Source organism: Panicum hallii, chromosome 5 (genome assembly GCF_002211085.1).
Source record: "Panicum hallii strain FIL2 chromosome 5, PHallii_v3.1, whole genome shotgun sequence".
Lineage (NCBI taxonomy): Eukaryota > Viridiplantae > Streptophyta > Magnoliopsida > Poales > Poaceae > Panicum > Panicum hallii.
Window position 1 is genome coordinate 1538595 of NC_038046.1, and position 13091 is coordinate 1551685.

The 13091-nt window shown below is 51.6% G+C and overlaps 1 protein-coding gene across 1 annotated transcript; it reads left to right on the forward strand.

The window, feature by feature from the left end:
* The first annotated feature begins 6151 nt into the window (after positions 1-6151).
* On the forward strand, positions 6152-12680 carry LOC112895612 (hexokinase-3). The gene is made up of 9 exons (XM_025963588.1): positions 6152-6699; positions 9656-9800; positions 9884-10051; positions 10469-10543; positions 11121-11276; positions 11390-11488; positions 11572-11699; positions 12034-12115; positions 12202-12680. The coding sequence occupies exons 1-9, from the start codon at positions 6428-6430 to the stop codon at positions 12568-12570; spliced, it is 1494 nt and encodes a 497-aa protein (XP_025819373.1). The 5' UTR covers positions 6152-6427; the 3' UTR covers positions 12571-12680.
* Positions 12681-13091: the final 411 nt, after the last annotated feature.

Consider the following 13091-nt stretch of genomic DNA (forward strand, 5'->3'; position numbering starts at 1 on the left):
CCACGTAACATGCATCGTTGATAGCAGCAGCCAGCTCGAACAGGAGCGGCATGCGCGTACGTTTACGATATATATTCTAATCATCTCCCTCCTCACCATGCACGCTTCCGTGACCGTACCACACGCGTATCACTACGACGTGGCGACGCAAACGCAGCAAGTACTCCGATCCGGAGATGGCGGGGCCTTAACTACTCGGCGCTGGACTCGAGGTGGTAGTCTCGGTCGATCGGTGATCGATCACGGTGTCGGCCGCCCGGCCCGGTTCCATAGATACCCGGCCGGATCGGAGTCGAGGAAGCGCGGCCGCGTGGTCCGTACGCGCGTGCAGCAGACGCACAACAACGAATGTTCATACGCGCGGCGTTTGGACTTATTTTTATCCGGATGGCATCGGATGATTAGGACAATTAAATATGAACTAACCGGTATAAATGGGAATGAATGGCTAATTAATTCATCATTAGCATATGTTTGTTGTAGCACAAATACATGGAGTAATTAGACTTCATGCATTCGTCTCCATCCGTACGATTCGTTTCGTAATTAAACTATATGTAATATTTTAAATATGTGTAAACTAGTAGGAGATGCACGGCAAATCATCGGGCTGTACGCAGTACGCTGGAGTACAACATGTTGACAAAGGCTTCAGATCTCATTGCCCGAAAAAGCGTACCAGAAATTATTTACCGCAGGCAGGTACGGTACCTATACGCAACGTCAGAATAGTACTATCTATTATTCACCGCAGGAGTATACCGTGCGGTGGGCGTCAAGATTTGTGCGTGCATGATGGATCGGATGCGCCTCCTGCGTCGTATGATATGGCTGTAAAGCCGACAAAGCCTCATACTGGGTGGGCAGAGGACAAAGAGCTGGCCTGGCCTGCCTGTACTGTACGTACTTGCAGGCCAAAACCACGTCCATCCAATCCAATGCCCCTCCCCTCCAAACCCTGCCACTGCCAAGCCAGCTCACCCTGCAGGCCTCTCCTTCACTTTTACCCACTGCCTCGTGCTCTCCGTTTACCCACTATCGGCAGCAGTCCTTTCCTTCTTTTTCTTTTTACCCCTTTCTGCTGGTTTCCGTCCAGCTGGACAGCTTGTGGTGTGCATTGCTGACCCATGCAATGCTGATGCTGCCGCGCGCGGCCAGTGTTTCTCCTTGAACAAATACATTCTAGCAGCTGGCAACTACAGGTAGGCTTACGTGCCTTTGATCTGCGCAACGCGTTTGTTTACGGCAGGCCTTTAATTTTACCACCCTTTAATTCGTTTGGATCCATCGGGGTGCGTTGTACTCTGAGCGGAACCATCACGTACGTACGTGCCAGACTGCCAGCTCATGCGTGCTTCCTTCCAGCAAGGTTTCGGGGTTTGGAGGCAAGGCAGGCAGGCATGCTCCGGATGTGTCGATTTCCCAGCTTGGGAGTGCGCGTATGGATCCCGTTTTCGAGTCGTTCGAGGTTCCCCTTCCCCCGAAAACATGTGTGCCGCGCCCGCGTCGATCGATCTCGGTCGGTCGTGCGACACAGCTGGATCTCCGCGAGCAATTGACCAGCCACTTGTCAAAGCATGCTTTGCTGCTCCACCTGGGCAAACCAAACAGCGCGCGCGGCGGCCGGAGCAGGCCGTGGGAGGGATCAGATCAGACCACCGTTGCGGTCCTCCGGATCCATCCTCAACAACGACGACGAGAGCATTTCGCGGCGAGCTCGAAGCGACCGATGGGGCAGCCAGCAAGCAAGCAGCCAAACAGAGATGAGAGATCCATCCAGCTCCAGCCCCAACAGAACAGGGCTAGGCTGTGCTGTGCGGCCTGACCGAGTCAGTGGCAGCAGCCGAGCCAGCAGCAACCACCCCCACCGCACCGCACCAGGCGGCGGCAGCGTCTCGTCTCCCCGTCCCGGCGTCCCGCGGCCGTAAAGAAAGGGTTAATTTGGCGGGGCCGGCGGGCACAGCGCCGCACGCCCCCCAAACCATCCACCATCCATCACATGCCGCTCAGGAAGAAGGGCCAAGCCGACGGCGACCACCCGGCCGCTCTCCCTCTCCCTCCAAATCTGGCGCTCCGCTGCCCCCTCCCCTCCCCTCCCCTGCCGGCCCGCCACCCCTTCCACGTGCGCCAGCTCACCGCCTGCCCCCCCAGCCCCCATAACGGCCGGGCCGGGCGCGCCCCCGCGGCGTCGGATCGGGATCGGGCGGTGGCCAACTAACCACGGCCGACGAGGTGGGGCCCGCGGCACGGCACTCGAGCCCCGGGCCCGGGCTCGGGGACTGGGCCGTGGGCTTCTAAACAATCCTTCACGAGGGGGCTCGCTCGACCTCCACCACCCGACTGGCTCCGTTCCGTCCACCCCGCAACTGTGTCTCCATGGGGGAGAAAGCTTCCTCTTTTTTTGCATGGCCTGCGGCATGCTGAAACCTTGCCTTTTTCCTTGCTCCTCTAGCATTTGTTCCTGGCTTACACCGTTGCCTGCTTAGTTTCACCACTCTTTTTTTCTCAATATGGAAATTTCCAGGTTATTTCAACTACATGACGTAATCAACCGTTGTGAATTACTAGATAATCTGTACCAAACTCTATGCCAGACTGTACAACCATTGTGTCTACATGATTGCCGCTTGCTTTTTGTGTTTTAGAATTCGCATATAGAAATAGTGATTACATATGGGCATGCGAGTCAATGATTAACGCCCTGTATGCCTACAAACAATGAAAGACAGTATCTACTAATATGCCGTAAAACGGGCCGTACGTCATTATCAATCAGGGAAAGAGGAGAAAGGAAAGGGCTACTACCATCTCGTGAAAGCAAATACTAGGACGCCAACCTGCCATTCCTGAAAATGTTGGTCTTTGGGGCGGAGGAATATGTAGGTAGCGAGGTGTGGGGTGCGCACATGATTTTGGGTGGTTGTGATGGGTGCCAAGTTGTGTGGGTGTGTGGGGCCTAAGCTGACGTGGCAGGGCGGAAGCGGCATCTCGAGGGGCGCAGCGCGTGGGTGGGTGGTGAGATTCCGGGGCGCGTTTTCGAGCGCGAGGGAAAAAATAAAATAAAATAGTGCCCAAATCAAAAGGGCACCGCGCAGGGAGCTGGGAGCTGGGAGCTGAGCTGGGAGTGAGCGGAGGCCAGCTGGAGCTTTGGTACGGCCGGCCCGGCGAGACGCAGCTCCCGTCGCCGCTCGCAGACCCTCCGCTCCCGGCCTCCCTGCGCCCGGTCCATGGGCCTCGTCGCATCGGTGTCACTGTTGGTTGCGTTGTTCTTCGGGTGGCGGAAGAAAGAGGGTGTGGTTCCTTGACATGCTTATGGGCCGCGTCCACGCGGGGGGTCGCCGCGCCTTTTGTTCCTTGTCCAGAACTGTAGCCGCGCTGTCCCCCTCCGCACCCCCATGTGTCCCACACACTTTACTCTGCGCTCCGAAGCCGATCTCCCCGTTGTGCCCTCGGCCGCCCCGAGCCCATACCCGCCCTGCCCCTCCGGCCAACCCTAGCCATCAGGAAAATGATTTAGGGGTGCTGGTCCCCCCAAATCTTGGTGCTGGGATCTCCTGGAAAACACAGGCAGGCAACTGCAACGCAACGCAGCGTCATCGGATGAGATGAGATAGGACTGCGCGTGAATATTCAAAATATTAGAAACTGTAAGACTATCACATAGGCTAGCAAAGTCCTAATGCGTTTAATACTTTAATGTAGATTTTAATAGACCCCACATGTTTCCCATGTTTATTTGTATCAACAAACAATTCGTCCTATTCTGCATTTAATGGCACACATATGGCCTAGTCATTTTCCGGTGGAATTCTGTCCTCCTTTTCAATAAAGAAAAACCATGCATCATGCCCGGGAGAGAAAGGTCTGGATTGTCCCATGGCAAAATGCCTTTGAATTCTTGGAGTACAGCACAGGCGATTGTTCCACCCTGTGGCGGCAAAGGCGCCGCGTGGTGGTGGGCATTCATTCCGCTCCGATCCGCGGCGGCAAAGTTCGTTAATCCTCGTGGAGCTCGCTTTAACGGTCTCTCTCCTCCTCCGGGATTCTTCATTCTCCGAGCCAACCAGAGAGCCCAGCAGCCCACGCACCCGCCCTTTTGACCGCACGCAACACTTGACCGGTCTCCATGTGCGTGCGTGTGCCTCCGGCGGGATTCTGCGTCGTCGCTGCTGCTGCTTGAATAGTTTTTGTTATCGCTCAACCACGCTTATCTCGGGTGTAATGAGCAACTAAGCGTGGTCGCCGTCGTCGCCGCCGCTCGCTGCAGCCCCGGCAGGCGTGCGAGCTCTTGTCGCGGCATGTACTTGTCGTCATACATGTGATGGCAGCAGCACGGATGGATGGATGCGCGTAGAAAAGTGTGGAGATCTCGGACAGAATGATGCGTCGTGTCGTACTTGTGGTCGACGAGCGATCACGAAGCGGTCTAGAAAGTGACTTCCTGGACTGGAAGGAGGAGAACAGCAGAAAGGAATTCCTCCTCCTCCTTCAAGCGGTCAGTTCAGTAGTAGGAAATTGCGGCGAGAGCCTTTGCACCTTTGCCTTTTACGCTTGGGTCCAGGGACGCGTGCATGGCCATTCCTTTCGACCGCGAGGCTTTCATTACGTCTCCGTGTGTAATCACATAGGCCATGTGTTGGGACAGTGCCTGCCCCTGCCCCTGCCCCTGCCCCTGCCTAGGTAGACTGCGAACGAAGCAAAGGCAGCAGCTGCGGCAGCGTTCGCGCGTGCCTGCATGAGCTAACTGTAAATGAGCTCTCTCCAAACCGTTGGGTGACTGGTTGGGCCTGGCCTGGTGGATGCTACGGCCATGAGCGCCTGCTCGCCGGCTGCCCGGCCGCCCGTCACGCGCCGGTGCCGGCCGCAATTAATAGCCCCACCACTGACCACACCCCCCGCGTCCCGTCGAGGACGGTGTGGTAGGCGGCCTGGCCTGATCATGGCTTCCTCGACTACGAACGAACCAACGGAACTTTGAAAAACATCCGGCCGAATCGCGTACCAAATGGAGCCTCGCGTCGCATTCTCGCACCCCATGTGTGTACTAGTATTTTCACGCCGACGCAGCGCAGCGCAGGGCAGGCGGCCAGGCCGGACACATGACGCGCGCGATTCATTTCCCTCCCACCATCCACTCGCGTACGACCCGGCGGCCGCCTGGTCCCTCCCGGTCAAAGCTGCCGCCGCTGACCGGCCGCTGGTTCGGCCGGACCGGATGGGTCGTCAGGCGCGAACCGAGCCCAGCCGAAACGGGCTAACCGAACCGTGGGGGCCGTCGCGATCCGCTCCCCCCGACAGAGGTCAAAGGCCATGCCGTCCCACGCGCCGCCCCACCCCGCGCCCATATCGGCAATTCCGCGGCGCGCACGGGGGCGCCCCCGTCTTTTCGCCCTCCCTCCCTCTGGGCTGGCTCCCGCAAAGCGCGCCCACCACCACCACCGGCGCGCCGCGCTGGCCTGCGTGTGCCGGCCCACCGCTGCCGCCGCTCCGCTCATGCGTCGTTGGAGCGGAGTGGCCTCGGCTGGCTGGCGGGGGCTGTCGCGTCACCGAATTCCCCGGGAGCGCGGGGGCTTCTCTGCATGAGTGAACTGAGCCCACCGGGCCGGAGGGCGAAGAAAGGATCGTGGTGTGGATCGGCTTTTTTTGGGTTTGAAATTTCCATGCCCTGCCCAATGGGGCGCCCGCTTCGTGATTGACCGCGCCGCCGCTTTGGTTATGCTGACTTGCCGCCGATGCATGCTGACACTCACATCACCACCCCCGTACTGCAACTCCTATGTGGTAGAGTATACGGAGAAAACTGCGCGCATCATCTTAATCGTCCTGGCATGAGTGGATAGGACACCGAACATGACAAATCCGAGCGACGTCTCGTGCAAAAACCCAACCATATACGTACTAGCAAGCAGATCGAGCGTGGCTTTATTTTAAACCCGAGGACGCAAACGCAGCGCATGAGCAAAGACCCCCTCCCCGAAGCAGGTCAAAGGCGAGGAGAGAAAGAGCATTTCACCAAGAGGTAGCAGGGACAGGTGGCGGCTGCCGCGAAGCAGAATAGGGGGGAACGTGGAGGGCGGAAACGAAAGAAAACCGGGGCATAATAAAAAGAGCAAAGCCCAGGCCGCGGCCACGCTCTTGGCTTCCTCCACCTATTTCTATTTCTCCCCCTCCTCTCTTCCCCCCCTTCTCTCTCTCTCTCCCCCCTTTCCCCACTATAGCCGCCCCTCCCCTCCGCGCCGCTCTCTGTTCCATCCCATCCCGTCCCATTCGCCATTCCGTCGCGCGCCGCCGGCCGGACGCCGCGTCCCGGGCGCGCGTGCGGATTCGCGGCTCCCGGGGAGGGGGCAGGAGCGCGCGCCCCCTGGGATGCCGTGATCGCCGCCGCGCGCGGTTGGAGCCGGAGGGGGGGGGGGCGGGCGGCGGGGGGATGGGGCGGGTCGGGCTCGGGGTGGCGGCGGGATGCGCGGCGGCCACGTGCGCGATCGCCGCGGTGCTCGTGGCGCGCAGGGCGTCCGCGCGGGCGCGATGGCGGCGCGCCGTCGCGCTGCTCAGGGAGTTCGAGGAGGGCTGCGCCACGCCGCCGGCGCGCCTGCGACAGGTCGTCGACGCCATGGTCGTCGAGATGCACGCGGGCCTCGCCTCCGACGGCGGCAGCAAGCTCAAGATGCTGCTCACCTTCGTCGACGCGCTCCCCACCAGGTACGGCCCCTTCTTCCCCGTCCCTCCTTGTGCTGCCTGCTGTGCCGTTGCCTTCCCTCGTTCGTGGCCTCGCGGTTCCTTGATTTGAAGCGCTTGTTTCCTCCTTCCCTTTTCGAGTCCCTTTTCGGATTCTTGATTAGAACGCACACAAAATAAAGTTCTTCCCCCCTCTATTTCTTAACTGACATGTTGGTAGTTGGATCATACCCTTGCATCTCGCCAGCTTGCTCGGTTTCGATGTTACTCCGGGGCGTGCACGCAAATGTGATTTCTTTTTCTTCGGTTTCCCCTTGCCTTCCGACTGATGTGGAGCGACGCGCATTTCTGGCTTTTCCTTCGGGTGTCCGTGCGAAATGCTGCGCGTACGGATTCAGCTCGTTTTTTTTTTCCGCAGCTTGGGTTTTTCATCGGTTCAGTTCAGTTGTTTTTAAAAGCGGCGGCACACAAGGACGCACATTTCTAACTTGTTTGCGCCCAATGCAGTGTGCATTGGGCGTCCCATTCTCCGGACTAGTCGTGTCAGTGCTCAGTACGAGATCGTCCCACATGATTCTGCTTCTCCTTTTTCTTGCTTCCTGCTCTTCTTCGGCGTTGCTGTGCAATGGCGAACAAATTTGGGTCTCCACTTTTCTGATGTGTTCTTCCAACAGTGAACGAATTTGGGCCGTTACTTTTGCTGATATATTTTGTTCATAAAGCCGCCATCTTTATTCGATTCCGTATAATGCCGTGCACATCTCATCGATTTTCCTCGTGGAATTCCCGCAAATACGACGTCATAAAGTTGCCATCTTTGTTGGAGCGGGACACAACGATGCCCATTTCTTGCTCCGTCTCCGCGGGAGCTCGGAGGCTACAGCCTTGTTGCGTCTAATCGCCGTTCTCCGGTGGGTTTGAACAGTCCTGATGCCTGATGCCGCCTGCGCTGCAGTGCTGCTCCTTAGTGCCGGCGCAGCTCCGGGGCTGAGACCATTAATCTCTCGGCAGATGCCAAGAAGTTCTCTTGTGGCCCTTATGCCGCCTGGGGCAAGCACTGTTGGGTTGACGCCTGCATTCATGGAGGGGTTTGGTGTCCTGACACCCATAAAGGGGGTGTGGAGCGTGGCATCTTGGGACATGAATCTGCCTACGCTTTTATGCGCCCAGCGTTGGGTTCACAGGCGCCAGGTTGTATTCCACAATGGCAATGTGGCCTGGGACGTTCTCTGTCAGACGGGAATCATTGCTTGGGGAGGCCGCTCCTTTTGGTGTGAAAGAATACCTGATGATGATGATGATGACGACGGCGGAGCCCTAATGCAGAAATGTTTCTGGGTTCTACTGGGCGGGAATCCTCAGCTGTTGTTGGTCCAAGGCTGGGGTCCGGTGCTGTTCCCACACTTCATCTGATTCCAAGCTGATCATTCAAGCTGCTGGCCAAACCAAATATTAATCTGCTTACTTCTCATGGAACCTATTCGATTCTACTGATTTGTTGGAGCTGTCGAGGTTCAAGGTTTTGTTTTAGGTAGCTGCTCTTGCAACAGCTTAGCGGGACGGTAGAACCATCTACATGACAGATGGATACACATTGGTTTGGTTGGCGTTTTGTTCTTATGCTTCTGTCACATGTTTGGATTTTAGTTCCGTGATGTTTCTCATTCATCGCCAGTGCGGGTTCTTGGTTATTCCTTATCTGTTTTGTGATGGTAATGGAACAATTTCTTCTGGGTGTGCATAGCCTTGTGCAGCATGCAGTATGCTTGAACTTGATGTCTTTAATTTATCTTGACCGGTTTCATATTTGCTTAGGAATGTGCACACTGTTCCTTTCTTTCATCTTTGCCAGATGATATTGCGTCCATTTGTTTCTGTTTAAGCCTATCAGTTTTTGCTCAATTTCATAGGCTTAGCAACACCAGTTTTGTACCCATAACTAATTTGCAATTTTGTACTTCTATTCTATAGTGCCTCGTAGGAGATATAAGCATCTTCCGTATTAGGACATTTGTTTGTGCAACATTTGGTACTAAGAAAGTCTTTCTCCAATTTGCTCTTTATTACCCGAGAATATGAGTTTTCCTATTTTCGCATGGCAATTCAATGACCGCTATACAATATTAGATTGCATTTGTGTCTCTAAAGTTGCGCTAACCGTTAGGCAGTGATTTAGCCATCCTTTATGTGGTGGCTGGTGGCGTGCTAGATATGAAAGATTGCTAAAGTACAAAGGTGTAGTGGAAGGTGTGAGGAGGTGCGCTAGCTTTTAGAACACTAAGCAAGTGAGATGTGCTACCAATTAAACCTGCACAAGGGAGATGCTCTAGCTGGTAGAGCACACACACAAGGGAGATGCATCCATGGAGTTGGCTTTGAGCTGGCATGGTGTTGTTCTGTGGCTGGCTGTTAGAGTACTCACAAGGGAAACCCTCTAGCCGGAAGAGCACACGCACAAGGGGGATGCATTCATGGAGTTGGCTTTGAGCTGGCAGGGTGTCGTTGTGCGGCTTGTCGTCAAGGGGTAGTGCACTTACTTTTGGTATGCAACATCAGACAGATAGCGGCTCCTGCTCACATCCGTTGCTTGTCATTGCATGCACAAACGGCTATTGTCGTCTTGCATGGCTTGTTTGTATTGTAAGACTGAAGCATGAGTTTCCTGGGTCAGTAGGGTGAATCGGTTGCTATGAGGAGGTTAGTAAATTGTTGTCATGACAAATGTTTCATGCTTTTTCAACAAACTGATTGTAAGAAATAGTAGTATGCTTCTAAAGATGGGATGGAGTAGGGGTGACCCTCATAGTCATAGAGTTAAAGAAATGTTATTCTTCTCCTAGAAGAACTAATCGTCCTTTTCAAACCATGTAACACTTTCGTGCATTGCATGTTCTATGGTTATGTCATGTAGAACAATTTATGTAACTTTACTTTTCTTACCAGAGCGACCATCTAAATTCAGATTGTGTACCCTTTACAGAAATGAAGAAGGTATATATTATGCCATTGATCTTGGAGGAACAATCTTTAGAGCGTTGAGAGTAGAAGTTGGTGCGGGATCTGTGGTAACCAGTCGGAAGGTTGAACTTCCCATCCCTGAGGAATTGACCAAGGGTACAATTGAGGTGCTTGTTATTTCGTACAATTTCCAATTTCTGATATAAAGTATGTTTCTTATATGTGTCTCTGATATCTTGTTTGACCGCAGGAGCTATTCAACTTCGTTGCCATATCACTGAAGGATTTTGTAGAAAGAGAAGATGGAAAAGATGAACAAAAGGCGCTTGGTTTCACATTTTCCTTCCCAGTTAGGCAAACTTCAGTCTCTTCAGGGTCATTGATTAGGTGGACTAAAGGCTTTTCGATTGAAAATGCGGTAAGGAAACTGATTTCTGTTACAGAACCGCGCTCACTGTGATAGATGGATTTACATGCCATTTAATTAATAAATCACGAGTCATTGTATTGGTCAATGATTGACACCTTGCTAACATTGTTTTCACAATATTAGGAGATACACAATCTTTTTTTTTTATTGAGAATGTAACATGTGATGCACATGGAAGGTTGATATGTACATGTAGACTTGAAACTTGTTTTCTACCACCTTATTCATTGTGCTAATGGCCTGATTACCCTATCATCACCACCTTATTTCTCCACTTTATATCTCACTTGTGTATGTATATACTGGGAGAACACACATTGCTTTGCTTTGGTGTATGATTGCTATTATGTTCAGTTTATGATTCTATTTTTTATACACTTTATGATGTCAACTTTGGAATATCAGGTTGGGAAAGATGTGGCTCAATGCTTAAATGAAGCTCTTGCTGGGAGTGGACTAAACGTGCGAGTCACAGCTCTGGTAGGTTGCTTTGATCATTTTGTCACACCTGTGCCTACATCTGTTGGTACTGTGTTTACTTTGATCATTTCGTCACATTAGGCAAGCCTCTTTTACACATTGATTAACGTGGATCATATTTAGTGCTATGCACATTCAATATGGGTGCCCTTGCTTGTGTATAGTGAAGTTAATTTGTACCAAATATTTGATTAAGAGCATGATCATGCACCGAACAATGTCACATGTATTTTTCTTTTTTTTTAATTAACAAGGGGGAACACAATGATCATATAATTCTCTAGCAGCTTATTTGTTACACGGAAGTTAATAGCTGTGTGGTTGATTGTAAGATATGCTATCCGTGTACTGTTGAATCTTTTCCTGATGCCAGCCTTTCCTAAATTATCAAAGCTCCTTTATTTAGTTTGGTTTCCTGATGAAGTTACAAATTTGCATTTTATCAATCATTTTCTACGAGCTACCACGGGAGTACTGTCATCCGCATTCTCAACCAGCATGTTCTGCTATGGTTATTGCTTTTTAATTATTGTGTAGCACCAATACCATCTAAATACTGATCTTATTTTCTACTTAGGTGAATGACACTGTGGGGACATTAGCTTTAGGGCATTATCATGATGAGGATACAGTGGCTGCTGTGATCATCGGGGCTGGCACCAATGCTTGCTATATTGAGCGCACTGATGCAATTATTAAATGCCAGGGTCTCCTTACAAACTCCGGTGGCATGGTATATTCTTTTTCTACTTTGTTCTGTAGTCAAATTATCTATTTTCTCTAATGTTCCTGTGGCTAAAAAGAATGTTGTTCTTATGTTTTACGTTCAAATATTCAATTCGTCAGGTAGTAAACATGGAATGGGGCAATTTCTGGTCATCTCATTTGCCACGAACTCCTTATGACATCTCCCTAGATGATGAGACACAAAATCGTAATGATCAGGTGACACTTAGTGTAAAATACCTTCTGCAATATTTGTACCCTTGGCTAGTAAGTATGGCTGAACAAATTTTTCATTGATACAGGGCTTTGAGAAAATGATCTCTGGGATTTATCTTGGGGAAATTGCAAGGCTGGTGCTTCATCGAATGGCTCTAGAATCAGATGTTTTTGGTGATGCTGCTGATAATCTATCTATCCCCTTCACATTGAGGTAAATTTAATGCTTGCTCTTGCTTATCTGGTACTCTTATGTACCTCAAGTGTTTTACTATCCCTTAAAACTTTAGGCTACTGCATCTTTTTTGTAAGATTCATTCTGCTCCCATGTTAAAAGTGCTGGTGGTTATTTTCTTTAGTGGAGTACTTGGAATCTTCGCTGCTCAGCTGAGCATCTTACTAGAACATTTCGAATACTTCTGTCACTGAGTTTTGAAAGGGAAAACTTTACTTGGCAGATTTCCTTGATCTGAATTTCAGTGCCTAATTAAAGTTTTTCGCACAAACTACTACTAATATATGTTTGCCATGTACCGTTTGTGTTCCAGCACACCGCTTCTGGCGGCAATTCGCGAGGATGATTCACCGGATCTGAGCGAAGTCAGAAGGATACTGCAGGAACATCTGAAGGTCAGTTTTCCTGATCTCCGCAAACTCAAATACGTGTGTTTGCTCCAACCTGTATGTACTGAACGGTTTTGATTAATCTGTTCCAGATACCTGACACTCCTCTGAAAACCCGAAGGCTTGTCGTCAAAGTCTGTGACATAGTCACCCGGAGAGCTGCCCGCCTAGCTGCTGCTGGGATCGTCGGGATACTGAAAAAGCTGGGCCGGGATGGGAGCGGCGTGGCTTCAAGTGGGAGAATGCGAGGGCAGCCTCGGCGGACGGTGGTGGCGATCGAGGGTGGCCTGTACCAGGGCTACCCGGTGTTCAGGGAGTACCTAGACGAGGCCCTGGTGGAGATCATGGGGGAGGAGGTGGCGCGGACGGTGGCGCTGAGGGTGACGGAGGATGGGTCAGGGGTGGGTGCTGCCCTCCTTGCCGCAGTACATTCGTCGAATAGACAGCAAGGTTCCATATAGGGAGAGATGGTGATACAGGAGCTAGCCCCTCTGTGCAAATGTAAAAAAGGGACATTGTTTGATATCTATATTGATATATATAAAATTCGGTCCTGTGCAGAGAAATCCCATTTCTCCTTCCTATCACAGCTCTTATTAGCTTCCTTCTTCTTTTGGGTACCTGTGAGGCAAGAGGAAGTTGTTATTAGGAGTAAGTTCAGTTCGTTTTATTTATTTATCCGTAAAGGGAGCTAATCGTTGTAAATCTGAGCTGCTGTTATCTCTAGTGAACTGATCTTGCAGGCCTAATTCTCTTGAAAAGCTGATGATTTATTTTTCTGAAGGATGCTGGACATCACATATACCTAACCTTATCGCTGAAGAAATTGATCCTTGAACGTGAAGGCTCATCGACCGAGGGATCAGTGATCAAATGATAAGATTTTTGATATTTCAGTTTGATGACCACAGTAATGATTTGACATCTCAGCTTGACCTTAACCCTGTTTAGTTGCTTTCCCAAAGAGAGATTCCCACTCCTC

What these genes read in the sequence shown, in the direction of transcription:
- LOC112895612 (XM_025963588.1), top strand. Translation starts at nt 6,428, where the DNA reads ATGGGGCGGGTCGGGCTCGGGGTGGCGGCGGGATGCGCGGCGGCCACG. An exon ending in GTCGACGCGCTCCCCACCAG is followed by an intron (nt 6,700 to 9,655) that starts GTACGGCCCCTT and finishes TACCCTTTACAG; the next exon opens with AAATGAAGAAGGTATATATT. An exon ending in TACTGCAGGAACATCTGAAG is followed by an intron (nt 12,116 to 12,201) that starts GTCAGTTTTCCT and finishes AATCTGTTCCAG; the next exon opens with ATACCTGACACTCCTCTGAA.